Source organism: Salmo trutta, chromosome 12 (genome assembly GCF_901001165.1).
Source record: "Salmo trutta chromosome 12, fSalTru1.1, whole genome shotgun sequence".
Taxonomy (NCBI): Eukaryota; Metazoa; Chordata; class Actinopteri; order Salmoniformes; family Salmonidae; genus Salmo; species Salmo trutta.
Window position 1 is genome coordinate 40942679 of NC_042968.1, and position 24036 is coordinate 40966714.

At 48.7% G+C, this 24036-nt stretch overlaps 1 protein-coding gene across 3 annotated transcripts in view; it reads right to left on the minus strand.

Moving 5' to 3' along the window:
- Positions 1–24036, minus strand: part of LOC115203540 (probable palmitoyltransferase ZDHHC1) — a 50389-nt gene that overhangs the window by 20943 nt on the left and 5410 nt on the right. For all 3 annotated transcript variants that reach the window (XM_029768320.1, XM_029768319.1, XM_029768318.1), the window contains exons 4-7: positions 19628–19729; positions 15493–15617; positions 14094–14249; positions 3926–4047 (exon numbers count right to left, since the gene is read on the minus strand). In XM_029768320.1, the coding sequence (XP_029624180.1) occupies positions 3926–4047; positions 14094–14249; positions 15493–15617; positions 19628–19729 (505 nt within the window). The remainder of the gene's footprint in view (positions 1–3925; positions 4048–14093; positions 14250–15492; positions 15618–19627; positions 19730–24036) is intronic.

Consider the following 24036-nt stretch of genomic DNA (forward strand, 5'->3'; position numbering starts at 1 on the left):
AAGTGGACAGATGAAGGAGATGCTAAACTACAGGACTGTTTTGCTAGCACAGACTGGAATATGTTCCGGATTTCCTCCGATGGCATTGAGGAGTACACCACATCAGTCACTGGCTTCATCAATAAGTGCATCGATGACGTCGTCCCCACAGTGACCGTACGTACATACCCCAACCAGAAGCCATGGATTACAGGCAACATCCGTACTGAGCTAAAAGGGTATAGCTGCTGCTTTCAATGAGCGGGACTCTAACCCGGACGCTTATAAGAAATCCCGCTATGCCCTCCGACGAACCATCAAACAGAAAAGGCATCAATACAGGACTAAGATTGAATCCTACTACACCGGCTACAATGCTCGTCGGATGTGGCAGGGCTTGAAAACTATTACGGACTACAAAAGGAAGCACAGCCGCGAGCTGCCCAGTGACGCGAGCCTACCAGACGAGCTAAATAACTTCTATGCGCGTTTCAAGGCAAGCAAAACTGAAACAGCAGAAACCCTAGACCCACTCCAATTTGCATACCGCCCCAACAGATCCACATATGACGCAATCTGAAATTGCACTCCACACTGCCCTTTCCCACCTGGACAAGAGGAACACCTATGTGAGAATGCTGTTCATTGACAACAGCTCAGCGTTCAACACCATAGTGCCCTCAAAGCTCATCACTAAGCTAAGGACCCTGGGACTAAACACCTCCCTCTACAACTAGAGATCCTGGATTTCCTGACGGGCCGCCCCCAGGTGGTGAGGGTAGATAACAACACATCTGCCACGCTGATCCTCAACATGGGGGCCCCTCAGGGGTGTGTGCTCAGCCCCCTCCTGTACTCCCTGTTCAACAATTAGGCACGACTCCAACACCATCCTTAAGTCTGCCGACAACACAACAGTTTTAGGCTTGATCACAACAATGACGAGACAGCCTATAGGGAGGTCAAAGACCTGGCCGTGTGGTGTCAGGATAACAACCTCTCCCTCAACCTGATGAAGACAAAAGAGATGATTGTGGACTACAGGTAAAGGGGGAACGAGCACATCTGCCATTCTCATCGACGGTGCTGTAATGGAGCAGGTTGAGAGTTTCAAGTTCCTTGGTGTCAACATCACCAACAAACTATCATGGTCCAAACACACCAAGACAGTCGTGAAGAGGGCACGACAACACCTTTTCCCCCTCAGGAGACTGAAAAGATTTGGCATGGGTCCTCAGATCCTCAAAAAGTTCTACAGCTGCACCATCGAGAGCATCCTGACTGGTTGTATCACTGCCTGGTATGGCAACTGCTCAGCCTCCGACCGCAAGGCGCTACAGAGGGTAGTGCGTACGGCCCAATACATCACTGGGGCCAAGCTTCCAGCCATCCAGGACCTCTATACCAGGCGGTGTCAGAGGAAGGCCCGACAAAATTGTCAAAGACTCCAGCCACCCTAGTCATAGACTGTTTTCTCTGCTACTCTTTCTCTCTCTCTCTCTCTCTCTCTCTCTCTAAGAACGATAGATACCGTGTCCCCTTTAATAGTTGTCACCTAATCTTGTTCCGCCCACGAGGCATCAGAGAGTTCAGAGACATTATGTTCATCCCAAATGGCACCCTATTCCGTACGTAGTGCACTAGTTCTGACCTAGAGCCCTATGAGTAGTGTACTATATAAGGGAATAAGGGTGCCATTGGGGACTATTCTATGTTTGAATGGACGTGGTCATCAGTAACTGATGTCACTATGATACGCAGCATGTTTACTAAACACACCGAGGGCACCGGGCGAGACAAGATGATGACATTACCACATGAATGCAGCGCCTGTGTGTTTGAGAGAGAGAGAGGGAGTGTGTGAAAATATCAGAGAGAGAGAGAGGGAGTGTGTGAAAATATCAGAGAGAGAGAGATAGAGATCAAATCAAATCAAATTGTATTTGTCACATGACTTACAAGCCCTTAACCAACAATGCTTTAAGTTAAGACATTTTTTAAAAGAAGTGTTAAGTAAAAAATACAAAATAGAAAATAAAAGTAACAAAGAGAGAGAGACAGACAGACAGACAGACAGGCAAACAGAGAGACAAACAAAGAGACAGACAGACAGACAGACAAACAAAGAGACAGACAGACAGACAGACAGACAGACAGACAGACAGACAGACAGACAGACAGACAGACAGACAGACAGAGAGAGGGTGTGCTCTGAAGTGTTTGTGTTTAAAGGAAACAGGTGTGAATTCCATTACAGATTGAATCTGAGAGGAGCCATTGGCCGATTAGTTCCTGAACGAGTTCCGTTTCCCCACAAGCCCCTCTGGTGGGGTACAGTTTCAGCTCCCGAGTGGAGGGGTGGGTGTGTGTGTGTGTGTGTGTGTGTGTGTGTGTGTGTGTGTGTGTGTGTGTGTGTGTGTGTGTGTGTGTGTGTGTGTGTGTGTGTGTGGACACTGACACCACATAGAGATTAAGAACTAATAAAGCAACATCATTCTCTTTTAGTAACCCTGGTCTGAGGTAGAACGGACAGTTAGTGACCCTGGTCTGAGGTAGAACGGACAGTTTGTAACCCTGGTCTGAGGTAGAACAGACAGTTAGTGACCCTGGTCTGAGGTAGAACGGACAGTTAGTAACCCTGGTCTGAGGTAGAACGGACAGTTAGTGACCCTGGTCTGAGGTAGAACGGACAGTTAGTGAGTCTGGTCTGAGGTAGAACGGACAGTTAGTGACCCTGGTCTGAGGTAGAACGGACAGTTAGTGACCCTGGTCTGAGGTAGAACGGACAGTTAGTGACCCTGGTCTGAGGTAGAACGGACAGTTAGTGACCCTGGTCTGAGGTAGAACGGACAGTTAGTAACCCTGGTCTGAGGTAGAACGGACAGTTAGTAACCCTGGTCTGAGGTAGAACGGACAGTTAGTGACCCTGGTCTGAGGTAGAACGGACAGTTAGTAACCCTGGTCTGAGGTAGAACGGACAGTTAGTAACCCTGGTCTGAGGTAGAACGGACAGTTAGTGAGCCTGGTCTGAGGTAGAACGGACAGTTAGTAACCCTGGTCTGAGGTAGAACGGACAGTTAGTGACCCTGGTCTGAGGTAGAACGGACAGTTAGTGACCCTGGTCTGAGGTAGAACGGACAGTTAGTGAGCCTGGTATTAGGTAGAACGGACAGTTAGTGAGCCTGGTCTGAGGTAGAACGGACAGTTAGTGACCCTGGTCTGAGGTAGAACGGACAGTTAGTGACCCTGGTCTGAGGTAGAACGGACAGATAGTGAGTCTGGTCTGAGGTAGAACGGACAGTTAGTGACCCTGGTCTGAGGTAGAACGGACAATTAATGACCCTGGTCTGAGGTAGAACGGACAGTTAGTGACCCTGGTCTGAGGTAGAACGGACAGTTAGTGACCCTGGTCTGAGGTAGAACGGACAGTTGCTAGCAGTGTGTTTGGAGGAACATGTTTTAACATTTTGTTTCTTCATGGTAATGTGCCTCATATATCAAATTCAGTCCAGGGACGAGGATAGGCAAGAAAAGGATAGCTGAAAGGTAGCCATTACGTCCCTTGGTATCCAGAGACTGAGGACCACAAGTCAACTGAAAGGTAGCCATTACGTCCCTTGGTATCCAGAGACTGAGGACCACAAGTCAACTGAAAGGTAGCCATTACGTCCCTTGGTATCTAGACACTGAGCACCACAAGTCAACTGAAAGGTAGCCATTTTGTCCCTTGGTATCCAGAGACTGAGGACCACAAGTCAACTGAAAGGTAGCCATTTTGTCCTTTGGTATCTGGAGACTGAGGACCACAAGTCAACTGAAAGGTAGCCATTTTGTCCTTTGGTATCTGGAGACTGAGGACCACAAGTCAACTGAAAGGTAGGATGGAAGGAAAGAGACAATCCTCAGTGCATAAACATGGTCCTCCCATTTCCCTGGGTCAGTGTACCTTCATGAGGTTGGTTTTAGGAGGCGCTGCTTGGTTCCCCTGTACTCCTTTACTGATGTCTCTGGGCTCCTGGCGATGCCTCTGTCTGACGATGTACTCATACGTATTCAGACGGTTCCACACTGTAAACAGAGAGAGAGGAGGGTTAGTAATACACACACACACACCCCCACCCACCCACCCACCCACCCACACACACACAGACACACACACCCCCACCCACCCACCCACCCACACACACACACACCCACACACACATACACACAAACACACAATTATTTTGAGGTGAATTCCTAGTCTTTTATGTTGAAAAACAAATGATTATTTTTTTGTCTCAGAAAAAATTTGACGGACCAAATAAAATTGTCCGCGGGCTGAATTTTCTGCCAGTTGACCATCTCTGCCTTCCATCATCAACGTTAAGGAAGCTGCCTTTCTCTCTCTGTGGACACAGTAGCAGGCTACAACACAGTGGATAGACGTCCCTCCTACGCCCCCTTGTGGTACCTCTCTAGATTTACAGGCCTGTATTCTCAAAGCACATGTCGGAGTACTGATCTGGGATCAGGTTCCCCTTCTTATTTATTATTATATAAAATACTAAACTGATCATAGATCAGCACTCCTACAATGAAAGGCTTTGCTCCCATACAGTCTAGTGGGGGACTAGAGTAACTCCCTGTGGCCCCTTCCTCCGTATGGCCCCTTCCTCCGTATGGCCCCTTCCTCCGTATGGCCCCTTTCTTCCCTATGGCCCCTCCCTCCTTCCCTATGGCCCCTTCCTCCCTATGGCCCCTCCCTCCCTATGGCCCCTCCCTCCCTCCCTATGGCCCCTCCCTTCCTCCCTATGGCCCCTCCCTCCCTCCCTATGGCCCCTCCTTCCCTATGGCCCCTCCTTCCCTATGGCCCCTCCCTCCCTCCCTATGGCCCCTCCCTCCCTCCCTATGGCCCCTTCCACTCTATGGCTCCTTCCTCCATATGGCCCCTCCCTCTCTATGGCCCCTCCCTCCCTCTCTATGGCCCCTCCCTCCCTCCCTATGGCCCCTTCCTCCCTATGGCCCCTTCCACCCTATGGCCCCTCCCACCCTCTCTATGGCCCCTTCCTCCGTATGGCCCCTCCTTCCCTATGGCCCCTTCCGCCCTATGGCCCCTCCTTCCCTATGGCCCCTTCCTCCCTATGGCCCCTCCTTCCCTATGGCAGCTAGCAGGTCTGTGAGTGGCTTAGGATCAAGGGAGATACTAAAGTGTTTTAGTACTATATCTCTTGACATAATGATGAAAATAATCATGGCCTCCAAACCCTCAAGCTGCATACTGGACCCTATTCCAACTAAACTACTGAAAGAGCTGCTTCCTGTGCTTGGCCCTCCTATGTTGAACATAATAAACGGCTCTCTATCCACTGGATGTGTACCAAGCTCACTAAAAGTGGCAGTAATAAAGCCTCTCTTGAAAAAGCCGAATCTTGACCCAGAAATTATAAAAAACTATCGGCCTATATCGAATCTTCCATTCCTCTCAAAAATTTTAGAAAAAGTTGTTGCGCAGCAACTCACTGCCTTCCTGAAGACAAACAATGTATACGAAACGCTTCAGTCTGGTTTTAGACCCCATCATACCACTGAGACTGCACTTGTGAAGGTGGTAAATGACCTTTTAATGATGTCAGACCGAGGCTCTGCATCTGTCCTCATGCTCCTAGATCTTAGTGCCGCTTTTGATACCATCGATCACCACATTCTTTTGGAGAGATTGGAAACCCAAATTGGTCTACATGGACAAGTTCTGGCCTGGTTTAGATCTTATCTGTCGGAAAGATATCAGTTTGTCTCTGTGAATGGTTCGTCCTCTGACAAATCAATTGTAAATTTCGGTGTTCCTCAAGGTTCCGTTCTAGGACCACTATTGTTTTCACTATATATTTTACCTCTTGGGGATGTCATTCGAAAACATAATGTTAAATTTCACTGCTATGCGGACGACACACAGCTGTACATTTCAATGAAACATGGTGAAGCCCCAAAATTGCCCTCGCTAGAAGCCTGTGTTTCAGACATAAGGAAGTGGATGGCTGCAAATTTTCTACTTTTAAACTCGGACAAAACAGAGATGCTTGTCCTAGGTCCCAAGAAACAAAGAGATCTTCTGTTGAATCTGACAATTAATCTGGATGGTTGTACAGTCGTCTCAAATAAAACTGTGAAGGACCTCGGCGTTACTCTGGACCCTGATCTCTCTTTTGAAGAACATATCAAGACTGCTTCAAGGACAGCTTTTTTCCATCTACGTAACATTGCAGAAAAATTAATCCATGCTTTTGTTACTTCTAGGCTCGACTACTGCAATGCTCTACTTTCCGGCTACCCGGATAAAGCACTAAACAAACTTCAGTTAGTGCTAAATACGGCTGCTAGAATCCTGACTAGAACCAAAAAATTTGATCATATTACTCCAGTGCTAGCCTCCCTACACTGGCTTCCTGTTAAGGCAAGGGCTGATTTCAAGGTTTTACTGCTAACCTACAAAGCATTACATGGGCTTGCTCCTACCTATCTTTCCGATTTGGTCCTGCCGTACATACCTACACGTACGCTACGGTCACAAGACGCAGGCCTCCTAATTGTCCCTAGAATTTCTAAGCAAACGGCTGGAGGTAGGGCTTTCTCCTATAGAGCTCCATTTTTATGGAATGGTCTGCCTACCCATGTGAGAGACGCAGACTCAGTCTCAACCTTTAAGTCTTTACTGAAGACTTATCTCTTCAGTAGGTCCTATGATTAAGTATAGTCTGGCCCAGGAGTGTGAAGGTGAACGGAAAGGCTGGAGCAACGAACCGCCCTTGCTGTCTCTGCCTTGTCGGTTCCCCTCTTCCCACTGGGATTCTCTGCCTCTAACCCTTTTACAGGGGCTGAGTCACTGACTTACTGGTGTTCTTCCATGCCGTCCATGGGAGGGGTGCGTCACTTGAGTAGGTTGAGCCACTGACGTGGTCTTCCTGTCTGGGTTGGCGCCCCCCCCTTGGGTTGTGCCGTGGCGGAGATCTTTGTGGGCTATACTCGGCCTTGTCTTCGGACGGTAAGTTGGTGGTTGTAGATATCCCTCTAGTGGTGTGGGGGCTGTGCTTTGGCAAAGTGTGTGGGGTTATATCCTGCCTGTTTGGCCCTGTCCGGGGGTATCATCGGATGGGGCCACAGTGTCTTCTGATCCCTCCTGTCTCAGCCTCCAGTATTTATGCTGCAGTAGTTTATGTGTCGGGGGGCTAGGGTCAGTCTGTTACATCTGGAGTATTCTCTTGTCTTATCCGGTGTCCTGTGTGAATGTAAATATGCTCTCTCTAATTCTCTCTTTCTTTCTTTCTCTCGGAGGACCTGAGCCCTAGGACCATGCCTCAGGACTACCTGGCATGATGACTCCTTGCTGTCCCCAGTCCACCTGGCCATGCTGCTGCTCCAGTTTCAACTGTTATGCCTGCGGCTACGGAACCCTGACCTGTTCACCGGACGTGCTTGTTGCACCCTTGACAATTACTATGATTATTATTATTTGACCATGCTGGTCATTTACGAACATTTTAACATCTTGACCATGTTCTGTTATAATATCCACCCGGCACAGCCAGAAGAGGACTGGCCACCCCTCATAGCCTGGTTCCTCTCTAGGTTTCTTCCTAGGTTTTTGGCCTTTCTCAGGAGTTTTTCCTAGGGAGTTTTTCCCAGCCACCGTGCTTCTTTCACATGCAATGCTTGCTGTTTGGGGTTTTAGGCTGGGTTTCTGTACAGCACTTTGAGATTTCAGCTGATGTACGAAGGGCTATATAAATACATTTGATTTGATTTTTGATTTGATTTGTTGTTCCAGCTCCAGGGTATTGTTTACACTGTGTTGTACTGTGATGGGTCCAATTAGGGCTTGTTGTTCCAGCCCCAGGGTATTGTTTACACTGTCTTGTACTGTGATGGGGCCAATTAGGGCTTGTTGTTCCCGCTCCAGGGTATTGTTTACACTGTGTTGTACTGTGATGGGGCCAATTAGGGCCTGCTGTTCCAGCTCCAGGGTATTGTTTACACTATATTGTACTGTGATGGGGCCAATTAGGGCTTGTTGTTCCAGCCCAGGGTATTGTTTACACTGTGTTGTACTGTGATGGGGCCAATTAGGCCTTGTTGTTCCAGCCCCAGGGTATTGTTTACACTGTGTTGTACTGTGATGGGGCCAATTAGGGCTTGTTGTTCCCGCTCCAGGGTATTGTTTACACTGTGTTGTACTGTGATGGGGCCAATGAGGGCTTGTTGTTCCAGCCCCAGGGAATTGTTTACACTGTGTTGTACTGTGATGGGGCCAATTAGGGCTTGTTGTTCCAGCCCCTGGGTATTGTTTACACTGTATTGTACTGTGATGGGGCCAATTAGGGCTTGTTGTTCCAGCCCCAGGGTATTGTTTACATTGTGTTGTACTGTGATGGGTCCAATTAGGGCTTGTTGTTCCAGCTCCAGGGTATTGTTTACACTGTGATGGGTCAAATTAGGGCTTGTTGTTCCAGCTCCAGGGCATTGTTTACACTGTGATGGGTCCAATGAGGGCTTGTTGTTCCAGCTCCAGGGTATTGTTTACACTGTGTTGTACTGTGATGGGGCCAATTAGGGCTTGTTGTTCCCGCTCCAGGGAATTGTTTACACTGTGTTGTACTGTGATGGGGCCAATTAGGGCTTGTTGTTCCAGCCCCTGGGTATTGTTTACACTGTATTGTACTGTGATGGGGCCAATTAGGGCTTGTTGTTCCAGCCCCAGGGTATTGTTTACACTGTGTTGTACTGTGATGGGTCCAATTAGGGCTTGTTGTTCCAGCTCCAGGGTATTGTTTACACTGTGATGGGTCCAATTAGGGCTTGTTGTTCCAGCTCCAGGGCATTGTTTACACTTTGATGGGTCCAATGAGGGCTTGTTGTTCCAGCTCCAGGGTATTGTTTACACTGTATTGTACTGTGATGGGTCCAATTAGGGCTTGTTGTTCCAGCTCCAGGGTATTGTTTACACTGTGTTGTACTGTGATGGGGCCAATTAGGGCTTGTTGTTCCAGCCCCAGGGAATTGTTTACACTGTGTTGTACTGTGATGGGGCCAATTAGGGCATGTTGTTCCAGCCCCTGGGTATTGTTTACACTGTATTGTACTGTGATGGGGCCAATTAGGGCTTGTTGTTCCAGCCCCAGGGTATTGTTTACACTGTGTTGTACTGTGATGGGTCCAATTAGGGCTTGTTGTTCCAGCTCCAGGGTATTGTTTACACTGTGATGGGTCCAATTAGGGCTTGTTGTTCCAGCTCCAGGGAATTGTTTACACTGTCATGGGTCCAATGAGGGCTTGTTGTTCCAGCTCCAGGGTATTGTTTACACTGTGTTGTACTGTGATGGGGCCAATTAGGGCTTGTTGTTCCCGCTCCAGGGTATTGTTTACACTGTGTTGTACTGTGATGGGGCCAATTAGGGCTTGTTGTTCCCGCTCCAGGGTATTGTTTACACTGTGTTGTACTGTGATGGGGCCAATGAGGGCTTGTTGTTCCAGCCCCAGGGAATTGTTTACACTGTGTTGTACTGTGATGGGGCCAATTAGGGCTTGTTGTTCCAGCCCCTGGGTATTGTTTACACTGTATTGTACTGTGAAGGGGCCAATTAGGGCTTGTTGTTCCAGCCCCAGGGTATTGTTTACACTGTGTTGTACTGTGATGGGTCCAATTAGGGCTTGTTGTTCCAGCTCCAGGGCATTGTTTACACTGTGATGGGTCCAATGAGGGCTTGTTGTTCCAGCTCCAGGGTATTGTTTACACTGTATTGTACTGTGATGGGGCCAATTAGGGCTTGTTGTTCCAGCCCCAGGGTATTGTTTACACTGTGTTGTACTGTGATGGGGCCAATGAGGGCTTGTTGTTCCCGCTCCAGGGTATTGTTTACACTGTGTTGTACTGTGATGGGGCCAATTAGGGCTTGTTGTTCCAGCTCCAGGGTATTGTTTACACGATGATGGGTCCAATTAGGGCTTGTTGTTCCAGCTCCAGGGCATTGTTTACACTGTGTTGTACTGTGATGGGGCCAATTAGGGCTTGTTGTTCCAGCTCCAGGGCATTGTTTACACTGTGTTGTACTGTGATGGGGCCAATTAGGGCTTGTTGTTCCCGCTCCAGGGTATTGTTTACACTGTGTTGTACTGTGATGGGTCCAATTAGGGCTTGTTGTTCCAGCTCCAGGGTATTGTTTACACTGTGATGGGGCCAATTAGGGCTTGTTGTTCCAGCCCCAGGGTATTGTTTACACTGTGTTGTACTGTGATGGGTCCAATTAGGGCTTGTTGTTCCAGCCCCTGGGTATTGTTTACACTGTATTGTACTGTGATGGGGCCAATTAGGGCTTGTTGTTCCAGCCCCAGGGTATTGTTTACACTGTGTTTTACTGTGATGGGTCCAATTAGGGCTTGTTGTTCCAGCTCCAGGGTATTGTTTACACTGTGTTGTACTGTGATGGGTCCAATTAGGGCTTGTTGTTCCAGCTCCAGGGTATTGTTTACACTGTGATGGGGCCAATTAGGGCTTGTTGTTCCAGCCCCAGGGTATTGTTTACACTGTGTTGTACTGTGATGGGTCCAATTAGGGCTTGTTGTTCCAGCCCCTGGGTATTGTTTACACTGTATTGTACTGTGATGGGGCCAATTAGGGCTTGTTGTTCCAGCCCCAGGGTATTGTTTACACTGTGTTTTACTGTGATGGGTCCAATTAGGGCTTGTTGTTCCAGCTCCAGGGCATTGTTTACACTGTGATGGGTTCAATGAGGGCTTGTTGTTCCAGCTCCAGGGTATTGTTTACACTGTATTGTACTGTGATGGGGCCAATTAGGGCTTGTTGTTCCAGCCCCAGGGTATTGTTTACACTGTGTTGTACTGTGATGGGGCCAATGAGGGCTTGTTGTTCCCGCTCCAGGGTATAGTTTACACTGTGTTGTACTGTGATGGGGCCAATTAGGGCTTGTTGTTCCAGCTCCAGGGTATTGTTTACACGATGATGGGTCCAATTAGGGCTTGTTGTTCCAGCTCCAGGGCATTGTTTACACTGTGTTGTACTGTGATGGGGCCAATTAGGGCTTGTTGTTCCAGCTCCAGGGCATTGTTTACACTGTGTTGTACTGTGATGGGGCCAATTAGGGCTTGTTGTTCCAGCTCCAGGGTATTGTTTACACTGTGTTGTACTGTGATGGGTCCAATTAGGGCTTGTTGTTCCAGCTCCAGGGTATTGTTTACACTGTGATGGGGCCAATTAGGGCTTGTTGTTCCAGCCCCAGGGTATTGTTTACACTGTGTTGTACTGTGATGGGTCCAATTAGGGCTTGTTGTTCCCGCTCCAGGGTATTGTTTACACTGTGTTGTACTGTGATGGGGCCAATGAGGGCTTGTTGTTCCAGCTCCAGGGTATTGTTTACACTGTGTTGTACTGTGATGGGGCCAATGAGGGCTTGTTGTTCCAGCTCCAGGGTATTGTTTACACTGTGTTGTACTGTGATGGGGCCAATTAGGGCTTGTTGTTCCAGCCACAGCTTATTGTTTACACTGTGTTGTACTGTGATGGGGCCAATGAGGGCTTGTTGTTCCCGCTCCAGGGTATTGTTTACACTGTGTTGTACTGTGATGGGGCCAATGAGGGCTTGTTGTTCCCGCTCCAGGGTATTGTTTACACTGTGTTGTACTGTGATGGGGCCAATTAGGGCTTGTTGTTCCAGCCACAGGGTATTGTTTACACTGTGTTGTACTGTGATGGGGCCAATTAGGGCTTGTTGTTCCAGCCCCAGGGCATTGTTTACACTGTGATGGGGCCAATTAGTTCATTGTCATCGTGTGGAACAGGAGGCCCCAGGGAAACAGTATATTTACACTGAGTGTACAAAACATTATGAACACCTGCTCTTTCAATGACAGACTGCAAGCTATGATCCCTTATTGATGTCACCTGTTAAATCCACTTCAGTCAGTGTAGATGAAGGGGAGGAGACAGGTTAAAGAAGGATTTTTAATTGAGACATGGATTGTGTTTGTGTTCTGTCTTTGAACGGCGTATGGTAGCAGGTGTCTTTGAACAGCGTACGGTAGCAGGTGTCTTTGAACAGCGTATGGTAGCAGGTGCCTTTGAACAGCGTACGGTAGCAGATGTCTTTGAACAGCGTATGGTAGCAGGTGCCTATGAACAGCGTATGGTAGCAGGTGCCTTTGAACGGCGTATGGTAGCAGGTGCCTTTGAACGGCGTATCGTAGCAGGTGCCTTTGAACAGCGTATGGTAGCAGGTGTCTTTGAACGGCGTATGGTAGCAGGTGTCTTTGAACAGCGTATGGTAGCAGGTGTCTGAACAGCGTATGGTAGCAGGTGTCTTTGAACGGCGTATGGTAGCAGGTGTCTTTGAACAGCGTATGGTAGCAGGTGTCTTTGAACGGCATATGGTAGCAGGTGCCTTTGAACGGCGTATGGTAGCAGGTGTCTTTGAACGGCGTATGGTAGCAGGTGTCTTTGAACGGCGTACGGTAGCAGGTGTCTTTGAACAGCGTATGGTAGCAGGTGTCTTTGAACGGCGTATGGTAGAAGGTGTCTTTGAACGGCGTATGGTAGCAGGTGTCTTTGAACGGCGTATGGTAGCAGGTGTCTTTGAACGGCGTTTGGTAGCATGTGTCTTTGAACAGCGTATGGTAGCAGGTGCCTTTGAACAGCGTATGGTAGCAGGTGTCTTTGAACGGCGTATGGTAGCAGGTGTCTTTGAACGGCATACGGTAGCAGGTGTCTTTGAACAGCGTATGGTAGAAGGTGTCTTTGAACGGCGTACGGTAGCAGGTGTCTTTGAACGGCGTATGGTAGCAGGTGTCTTTGAACGGCGTATGGTAGCAGGTGTCTTTGAACGGCGTATGGTAGCAGGTGCCTTTGAACGGCGTATGGTAGCAGGTGCCTTTGAACGGCGTATGGTAGCAGGTGCCTTTGAACAGCGTATGGTAGCAGGTGTCTTTGAACGGCGTATGGTAGCAGGTGCCAGGCACTGCAACGCTGCTGGGTTTTTCATACTAAACAGTTTCCCCGTGTGTATCAAGAATGGTCCACCACCCAAAGGACATCCAGCCTTCTGGTGTCCAAGGTAACCAGAGCAGGCAAATCATATTTCGCACACACACACGCAGACACACACACACGCACGCAGACACACACACACACACACACGAACGCACACAGACACACACACACCAGAGCCTCCACCTATTTGGCCTTCTATCCTACCAAGTCCGTTCTGGGACTAACATACTGCTCTACGTGTGTGTGTGTGTGTGTGTGTGTGTGTGTGTGTGTGTGTGTGTGTGTGTGTGTGTGTGTGTGTGAGAGAAAGAGAGAGATAATACAAGCCAGTGTTGTAACATGATGTGATTATTTTTTAGTGGGATGTTTTGATGTTAACAGTGAGCTTGTTGTATTCACTGGGGCTAATGCTGCTGTTGCTATGGAGCTGGTTGTTTTCACTGGGGCTAATGCTGCTGTTACTATGGAGCTGGTTGTATTCACTGGGGCTAATGCTGCTGTTGCTATGGAGCTGGTTGTATTCACTGTGGCTAATGCTGCTGTTGCTATGGAGCTTGTTCTATTCACTGGGGCTAATGCTGCTGTTGCTATGGAGCTTGTTCTATTCACTGGGGCTAATAATGCTGTTGCTATGGAGCTGGTTGTATTTACTGGGGCTAACGCTGCTGTTGCTATGGAGCTTGTTGTATTCACTGGGGCAAATGCTGCTGTTGCTATGGAGCTTGAGTTATTAACTGGGGCTAATAATGCTGTTGCTATGGAGCTTGTTCTATTCACTGGGGCTAATGATGCTGTTGCTAAGAGAGGTAGATATGATTTACAGACTCAGGTTGAGATGTGAATGACCAAAGTGTACACTGTGAGAGATTCTGACTAAAGTATAAAGTACAAAGTTAGTTCTATAAATGCTTAGTTGGTAGGTAAACGTTAGATATATATGTGAGTTCTTGGACTGCCCAGCTAGATAGACTAACTGAGGTACAGTATATATGTGTGTAAACAGAGTAATGTCCCAGCAGTCAGACATACAAAGGACCAGCCAGCCAGAGACAGTCAGTATAAAGCAGATTTTAAAACTCACTGAGGTAGAAGTGGAAGCAGAGTAGATGTCCCAGCAGCAGAGTAGAGAGCAGGCCCAGGGCGATGGTGATGCCAGCCAGGACAGGGATGGCTGGACCTGCTGTGGAGACCGGAGCCACGGGCAGGAAAACAAACCACACCACCGTCTCATTCTTTACTGTGAGGAGGACAAGACAGCGACATCAGAACAGACTTCAGGAGGGGACACAGAGAGCTAGTCTTGTATTGCTGAGCAGAGAGACAAGACAGGGACATCAGAACAGACTTCAGGAGTGGACACAGAGAGATAGTCTTGTATTGCTGAGCAGAGAGACAGACAAGACAGGGACATCAGAACAGACTTCAGGAGTGGACACATATAGTAAAATCTCTCTCTCTCTCCCTCTCTCTCTAATAATAAAGCTGATAGATTGATTGATTTACCTTGGAAGTGTTTATCAGTACCAGGGTTTACCTTGGAAATGTTTATCAGTGCCAGGTACCAGGGTTTACCTTGGAAGTGTTTATCAGTACCAGGGTTTACCTTGGAAGTGTTTATCAGTACCAGGGTTTACCTTGGAAGTGTTTATCAGTACCAGGTACCAGGGTTTACCTTGGAAGTGTTTATCAGTACCAGGGTTTACCTTAGAAGTGTTTATCAGTACCAGGGTTTACCTTGAAAGTGTTTATCAGTACCAGGGTTTACCTTGAAAGTGTTTATCAGTACCAGGGTTTACCTTGGAAGTGTTTATCAGTACCAGGGTTACCTTGGAAGTGTTTATCAGTACCAGGGTTTACCTTGGAAGTGTTTATCAGTGCCAGGTACCAGGGTTTACCTTGGAAGTGTTTATCAGTACCAGGGTTTACCTTGGAAGTGTTTATCAGTACCAGGGTTTACCTTGGAAGTGTTTATCAGTACCAGGGTTACCTTGGAAGTGTTTATCAGTACCAGGGTTTACCTTGGAAGTGTTTATCAGTACCAGGGTTTACCTTGGAAGTGTTTATCAGTGCCAGGTACCAGGGTTTACCTTGGAAGTGTTTATCAGTACCAGGGTTTACCTTGGAAGTGTTTATCAGTACCAGGGTTTACCTTGGAAGTGTTTATCAGTACCAGGGTTTACCTTGGAAGTGTTTATCAGTGCCAGGGTTTACCTTGGAAGTGTTTATCAGTGCCAGGTACCAGGGTTTACCTTGGAAGTGTTTATCAGTACCAGGGTTTACCTTGAAAGTGTTTATCAGTACCAGGGTTTACCTTGGAAGTGTTTATCACTGCCAGGTACCAGGGTTTACCTTGGAAGTGTTTATCAGTACCAGGGTTTACCTTGGAAGTGTTTATCAGTGCCAGGTACCAGGGTTTACCTTGGAAGTGTTTATCAGTACCAGGGTTTACCTTGGAAGTGTTTATCAGTACCAGGGTTTACCTTGGAAGTGTTTATCACTGCGCAGCTTTGAGGGATCCAAGAAGAACTCGATGAAGATGTAACTGGCGATGACCACCACCAGGCAAACACCCAGCAGAGCAGATATCACACTGTTCAGGAAGAGCCTGGGGTAGAGAGCGAGAGGATAGGGTACATGAACACAGAGATACCACTGTTCGGGAAGAGCCTGGGGTAGAGAGAGAGGTTAGGGTACATGAACACAGAGATACCACTGTTCAGGAAGAGCCTGGGGCAGAGAGAGAGAGGATAGGGTACATGAACACAGAGATACCACTGTTCAGGAAGAGCCTGGGGTAGAGAGAGAGGATAGGTTAGGGTACATGAACGCAGAGATACCACTGTTCAGGAAGAGCCTGGGGTAGAGAGAGAGGTTAGGGTACATGAACACAGAGATACCACTGTTCAGGAAGAGCCTGGGGTAGAGAGAGAGGATAGGTTAGGGTACATGAACGCAGAGATACCACTGTTCAGGAAGAGCCTGGGGTAGAGAGAGAGGTTAAGGTACATGAACGCAGAGATACCACTGTTCAGGAAGAGCCTGGGGTAGAGAGAGAGGTTAGGGTACATGAACGCAGAGATACCACTGTTCAGGAAGAGCCTGGGGTAGAGAGAGGATAGGGTACATGAACACAGAGATACCACTGTTCAGGAAGAGCCTGGGGTAGAGAGAGAGAGGATAGGGTACATGAACACAGAGATACCACTGTTCAGGAAGAGCCTGGGGTAGAGAGAGGGGATAGGGTACATGAACACAGAGATACCACTGTTCAGGAAGAGCCTGGGGTAGAGAGAGAGAGGTTAGGGTACATGAACACAGAGATACCACTGTTCAGGAAGAGCCTGGGGTAGAGCGAGAGGATAGGGTACATGAACACAGAGATACCACTGTTCAGGAAGAGCCTGGGGTAGAGAGAGAGGATAGGGTACATGAACACAGAGATACCACTGTTCAGGAAGAGCCTGGGGTAGAGCGAGAGGATAGGGTACATGAACACAGAGATACCACTGTTCAGGAAGAGCCTGGGGTAGAGAGAGAGGATAGGGTACATGAACACAGAGATACCACTGTTCAGGAAGAGCCTGGGGTAGAGAGAGAGGATAGGGTACATGAACACAGAGATACCACTGTTCAGGAAGAGCCTGGGGTAGAGAGAGAGGATAGGGTACATGAACACAGAGATACCACTGTTCAGGAAGAGCCTGGGGTAGAGAGAGAGGATAGGGTACATGAACACAGAGATACCACTGTTCAGGAAGAGCCTGGGGTAGAGAGAGAGGATAGGGTACATGAACACAGAGATACCACTGTTCAGGAAGAGCCTGGGGTAGAGAGAGAGGATAGGGTACATGAACACAGAGATACCACTGTTCAGGAAGAGCCTGGGGTAGAGAGAGAGAGGTTAGGGTACATGAACACAGAGATACCACTGTTCAGGAAGAGCCTGGGGTAGAGCGAGAGGATAGGGTACATGAACACAGAGATACCACTGTTCAGGAAGAGCCTGGGGTAGAGAGAGAGGATAGGGTACATGAACACAGAGATACCACTGTTCAGGAAGAGCCTGGGGTAGAGAGAGAGGATAGGGTACATAAACACAGAGAGGGAATGATGGGAGGTTAGGATATGATATATTGTCTATACCAGCTATAGTAGTGAGGGGTGAAAAAGGCAGCAATAAAGATTTGAGCATATTCAGGCACTATGGCTAGTTACATACTTTGAAGTGAACACTATGGCTAGTTACATACTTTGAAGTGAACACTATGGCTAGTTACATACTTTGAAGTGAACACTATGGCTAGTTACATACTTTGAAGTGAACAAGGGAAGCTTTTCCCACTAACTTATTCAGTCAGGAGACAAACAATCAGTCCTAGTAGTGTGGTAGTTGAAGGTCATGAGAGACGAGAACTTCAGAGTGACAGTCCATCAACGTCCAATATACTTTCATTACAGTACTCTGTGTTACGACCTAAAGTCACCAAGGAGAGCATGTAGACGTGAGTGATTTATTTTATAAAGCGTTGTTTTTTTAATTATAACGACACAACCGTCCGCTTTAAATGCCTCGCTCCATGAGATCACGTCTCTATTTTATCATTTTATCGCTGGCGCTGTAGTCACACAAAACAATACAAATGTGGCCATTATTCACTTGTTTTTCCCCCCCAAGCTCATTTGAAATGGAAAAAGGTAGCTAACATGCTGACCAACGAGCGTCTGCGTAGCCAGGCGCTAAAATAAAACTTTGTTGAATCAGCTAAACCTGCCCAATGCTAAACCTGCCCAATGCTAAACCTGCCCAATGCTAAACCTGCCCAAAGCTAAACCTGCCCAATGCTAAACCTGCCCAATGCTAAACCTGCCCAATGCTAAACCTGCCCAAAGCTAAACCTGCCCAAAGCTAAACCTGCCCAATGCTAAACCTGCCCAAAGCTAAACCTGCCCAAAGCTAAACCTGCCCAATGCTAAACCTGCCCAAAGCTAAACCTGCCCAAAGCTAAACCTGCCCAAAGCTAAACCTGCCCAATGCTAAACCTGCCCAATGCTAAACCTGCCCAATGCTAAACCTGCCCAATGTTAAACCTGCCCAATGCCTAATCAAACTCATGGCCAACCTAGTTCCTTGTTCCAGAGTTCCAGTGTTGAATATTCATGACTGGCATCAGGACTAAAAGCCTTGAACTAAACCCCATGCTGGCAGGGTTTCCCAACGCACAGTAAAGACGTCTGTTTCATAATATAATATATGCCATTTAGTAGACTGTTTTATCCAAAGAGACGTACTACTGCGCGTGTGAATACCCTGAGTATACTTGATGTTGACTGTGTCCCAAGCTGAGGCTGAGCAGCACATGACTACATTATGAGTAAACAGCAGCTGGTCTAGGGGCTAACTCTGGTGTGATGCTGACTGGTAAACACAGAGGAGCTGGTCTAGGACTAACTCTGGTGTGATGCTGACTGGTAAACACAGAGGAGCTGGTCTAGGACTAACTCTGGTGTGATGCTGACTGGTAAACACAGAGGAGCTGGTCTAGGACTAACTCTGGTGTGATGCTGACTGGTAAACACAGAGCAGCTGGTCCAGGACTAACTCTGGTGTGATGCTGACTGGTAAACACAGAGCAGCTGGTCCAGGACTAACTCTGGTGTGATGCTGACTGGTAAACACAGAGGAGCTGGTCTAGGACTAACTCTGGTGTGATGCTGACTGGTAACCACAGAGGAGCTGGTCTAGGACTAACTCTGGTGTGATGCTGACTGGTAAACACAGAGGAGCTGGTCCAGGACTAACTCTGGTGTGATGCTGACTGGTAAACACAGAGCAGCTGGTCTAGGACTAACTCTGGTGTGATGCTGACTGGTAAACACAGAGGAGCTGGTCTAGGACTAACTCTGGTGTGATGCTGACTGGTAAACACAGAGGAGCTGGTCTAGGGACTAACTCTGGTGTGATGCTGACTGGTAAACAGAGCAGCTGGTCTAGGACTAACTCTGATGTGATGCTGACTGGTAAACACAGAGGAGCTGGTCTAGGACTAACTCTGGTGTGATGCTGACTGGTAAACACAGAGAAGCTGGTCTAGGACTAACTCTGGTGTGATGCTGACTGGTAAACACAGAGGAGCTGGTCTAGGACTAACTCTGCTGTGATGCTGACTGGTAAACAAAGAGGAGCTGGTCTAGGACTAACTCTGGTGTGATGCTGACTGGTAAACACAGAGGTGCTGGTCTAGGACTAACTCTGGTGTGATGCTGACTGGTAACCACAGAGGAGCTGGTCCAGGACTAACTCTGGTGTGATGCTGACTGGTAAACACAGAGGAGCTGGTCTAGGACTAACTCTGGTGTGATTCTGACTGGTAAACACAGAGGAGCTGGTCTAGGACTAACTCTGGTGTGATTCTGACTGGTAAACACAGAGGAGCTGGTCTAGGACTAACTCTGGTGTGATGCTGACTGGGTAACACAGAGGAGCTGGTCTGTTTTGCTTTATTAAGGGTGTCAATAATTTCAGACCCCGCTCTATACAACCTATACTGTGGTGAGATAGAGATGGAAAAAGATTATATATATATATATATAGAAGAACAAAAGAGAGATACTGACCAGTAATTCCTGCTCCCCACACAGTTGTTGAGCCACCTGCAGTGATGGTCAAAGCTAGCAACACACTTGTTACAGGCACTGCAGTGTTTGGATTTGGGGCCCCTGCAACACACCACACACGTCTCAGTAGAGGATAGAAACACATATTCATACACAATGTGACTGGCCCCGAGCATTACAGACCCCCAGGGCAGGGGTCACCATATGAGCAGGTAGTTATGGGCTGCTAGGCTTATGGCTGTTTCTCCTCACTCATGACAGATGAAACATTATGTTGACCTGCTGCCTGGCCAGCCTGAGGTATAATCAAATATAGATGTAAACAGAGAATGTGGTCATCCCTACTGCCTCTGATCTGGAGGACTCACTAAACAGAGAGCATCCCTGGTCATCCCTACTGCCTCTGATCTGGAGGACTCACTAAACAGAGAACATCCCTGGTCATCCCTACTGCCTCTGATCTGGAGGACTCACTAAACAGAGAGCATCCCTGGTCATCCCTACTGCCTCTGATCTGGAGGACTCACTAAACAGAGAACATCCCTGGTCATCCCTACTGCCTCTGATCTGGAGGACTCACTAAACAGAGAACATCCCTGGTCATCCCTACTGCCTCTGATCTGGAGGACTCACTAAACAGAGAACATCCCTGGTCATCCTCAGTCCTGAGGTATAATTAAATATAGATGTGTGTGAGACAGGAGAGGGGTTGCTCTCATCCCCAGACATGTCCCCTCTTCTAGTCTGCTGCCCTCAATCCTCTCAGCCCTGTCCAGTCCTGTCTTCCTCTCAGCCCTGTCCAGTCCTGTCTTCCTCTCAGCCCTGTCCAGTCCTGTCTTCCTCTCAGCCCTGTCCAGTCCTGTCTTCCTCTCAGCCCTGTCCAGTCCTGTCTTCCTCTCAACCACCCACACAGACCTGTCCAGTCCTGTCTTCCTCTCAGCCACCCACACAGACCTGTCCAGTCCTGTCTTCCTCTCAGCCACCCATACAGACCTGTCTTCCTCTCAGTCACAAACACAGACCTGTCCACTCCTGTCTTCCTCTCAGCCACCCACAGACCTGTCCACTCCTGTCTTCCTCTCAGCCACCCACACAGACCTGTCCAGTCGTCTCCTCCATTTTGCTAGTATAAACAGTGCCATCGGAAAGTATTCAGACCCCTTGATTTTTTTTACACAGTTTGTTACGTTAAAGCCTTATTCTAAAATTGATTGTAAAGGTACACACCTGTCTATATAAGGTCCCACAGTGGACAGTGCACAGCAGAGCAAAAACCAAGCCATGAGGTCAAAGGAATTGTCCGTAGAGCTCAGGGACAGGATTGTGTTGAGGCACAAATCTGGGGAAGGGTACCAAAACATTTCTGCAGCGTTGTAGGTCCACAAGAACACATTGGCCTCCATCATTCTTAAATGGAAGAAGTTTGGAACCACCAAGACTCTTCCTAGAGCTGTCCGCCAGGCCAAACTGAGCAACCAGGGGAGAAGGGCCTTGGTCAGGGAGGTGACCAAGAACCTGATGGTCACTCTGACAGAGCTCCAGAGTTCCTCTGTGGAGATAGGAGAACATTCCAGAAGGACAACCATCTCTGCAGCACTCTACCAATTAGGCCTTTATGGTAGAGTGGCCAGGCGGAAGCCACTCCTCAGTAAAAGGCACAAATCACAGCCTACTTGGAGTTTCCGAAAAGGCACCTAAAGACTCTCAGACCATGAGAAACAAGATTCTCTGGTCTGATGAAACCAAGATTGAACTCTTTGGCCTGAATGCCAAGCGTCATGTCTGGAGGAAACCTGGCACCATCCCTACGGTGAAGCACGGTGGTGGCAGCATCATGCTATGGGGATGTTTTTCAGCGGCAGGGACTGGGAAACTAGTCAGGATCGAGACAAAGATGATCAGAGGAATGTACAGAGAGAGATCCTTGATGAAAACATGCTCCAGAGCGCTCAGAACTATTTAATACATTTGAGAAAAAACTGTAACGTAACAAAATGTGGAAAACGTCAAGAAGTGTGAATACTTTCAGAAGCCTCTTATTGCACTGGTTTCAACAGCAACCTCCTAGCCTCCTCCTTCCCCTTCATCAACCCTCCTCTGTTCATCTGCTGCTGCCCCCCGACTATCTGTTAGTCCTCCTGTTCTGTTCTGTCGTCTCCCTTCTACCCAGTAACAACCCTCCTCTGTTCACCTGCTGCTGCCCCCCCCGACTATCTGTTAGTCCTCCTGTTCTGCCGTCTCCCTTCTACCCAGTAACAACCCTCCTCTGTTCATCTGCTGCTGCCCCCCCGACTATCTGTTAGTCCTCCTGTTCTGTCCTGCCGTCTCCCTTCTACCCAGTAACAACCTTCCTCTGTTGATCTGCTGCTGCCCCCCCGACTATCTGTTAGTCCTCCTGTTCTGTCCTGTCGTCTCCCTTCTACCCAGTAACAACCTTCCTCTGTTCATCTGCTGCTGCCCCCCCCCGACTATCTGTTAGTCCTCCTGTTCTGTCCTGTCGTCTCCCTTCTACCCAGTAACAACCTTCCTCTGTTCATCTGCTGCTGCCCCCCCGACTATCTGTTAGTCCTCCTGTTCTGTCCTGCCGTCTCCCTTCTACCCAGTAACAAACATCCTCTGTTCATCTGCTGCTGCCCCCCCGACTATCTGTTAGTCCTCCTGTTCAGTCGTCTCCCTTCTACCCAGTAACAACCCTCCTCTGTTCACCTGCTGCTGCCCCCCCTGACTATCTGTTAGTCCTCCTGTTCTGTCCTGCCGTCTCCCTTCTACCCAGTAACAACCTTTCTCTGTTCATCTGCTGCTGCCCCCTGACTATCTGTTAGTCGTCCTGTTCTGTCCTGTCGTCTCCCTTCTACCCAGTAACAACCTTCCTCTGTTCATCTGCTGCTGCCCCCCCCCAACTATCTGTTAGTCCTCCTGTTCTGTCCTGCCGTCTCCCTTCTACCCAGTAACAACCCTCCTCTGTTCATCTGCTGCCCCCCCCGACTATCTGTTAGTCCTCCTGTTCTGTCCTGCCGTCTCCCTTCTACCCAGTAACAACCTTCCTCTGTTCATCTGCTGCTGCCCCCCCGACTATCTGTTGGTCCTCCTGTTCTGTCCTGCCGTCTCCCTTCTACCCAGTAACAACCTTCCTCTGTTGATCTGCTGCTGCCCCCCCGACTATCTGTTAGTCCTCCTGTTCTGTCCTGTCGTCTCCCGTCTACCCAGTAACAACCTTCCTCTGTTCATCTGCTGCTGCCCCCCCGACTATCTGTTAGTCCTCCTGTTCTGTCCTGTCGTCTCCCTTCTACCCAGTAACAACCTTCCTCTGTTCATCTGCTGCTGCCCCCCCCGACTATCTGTTAGTCCTCTTGTTCTGTCCTGCCGTCTCCCTTCTACCCAGTAACAAACCTCCTCTGTTCATCTGCTGCTTCCCCCCCGACTATCTGTTAGTCCTCCTGTTCTGTCGTCTCCCTTCTACCCAGTAACAACCCTCCTCTTTTCACCTGCTGCTGCCCCCCCTGACTATCTGTTAGTCCTCCTGTTCTGTCCTGCCATCTCCCTTCTACCCAGTAACAACCTTCCTCTGTTCATCTGCTGCTGCCCCCCCCGACTATCTGTTAGTCCTCCTGTTCTGTCCTGCCGTCTCCCTTCTACCCAGTAACAACCTTCCTCTGTTCATCTGCTGCTGCCCCCCGACTATCTGTTAGTCGTCCTGTTCTGTCCTGCCGTCTCCCTTCTACCCAGTAACAACCCTCCTCTGTTCATCTGCTTCCCCCCCGACTATCTGTTAGTCCTCCTGTTCTGTCCTGCCGTCTCCCTTCTACCCAGTAACAACCTTCCTCTGTTCATCTGCTGCTGCCCCCCCCGACTATCTGTTAGTCCTCCTGTTCTGTCCTGCCGTCTCCCTTCTACCCAGTAACAACCCTCCTCTGTTCATCTGCTTCCCCCCCCGACTATCTGTTAGTCCTCCTGTTCTGTCCTGCCGTCTCCCTTCTACCCAGTAACAACCTTCCTCTGTTCATCTGCTGCTGCCCCCCCCGACTATCTGTTAGTCTTCCTGTTCTGTCCTGCCGTCTCCCTTCTACCCAGTAACAACCTTCCTCTGTTCATCTGCTGCTGCCCCCCCCGACTATCTGTTAGTCCTCCTGTTCTGTCCTGCCGTCTCCCTTCTACCCAGTAACAACCTTCCTCTGTTCATCTGCTGCTGCCCCCCCCCCCCGGCTATCTGTTAGTCCTCCTGTTCTGTCCTGCCGTCTCCCTTCTACCCAGTAACAACCCTCCTCTGTTCATCTGCAGCTGCCCCCCCGACTATCTGTTAGTCCTCCTGTTCTGTCCTGCCGTCTCCCTTCTACCCAGTAACAACCCTCCTCAGTCAGCTCCTCAGCCCGTCAGGGGGGGTCTCACAGCCCCAGCACTACAGTACCCCA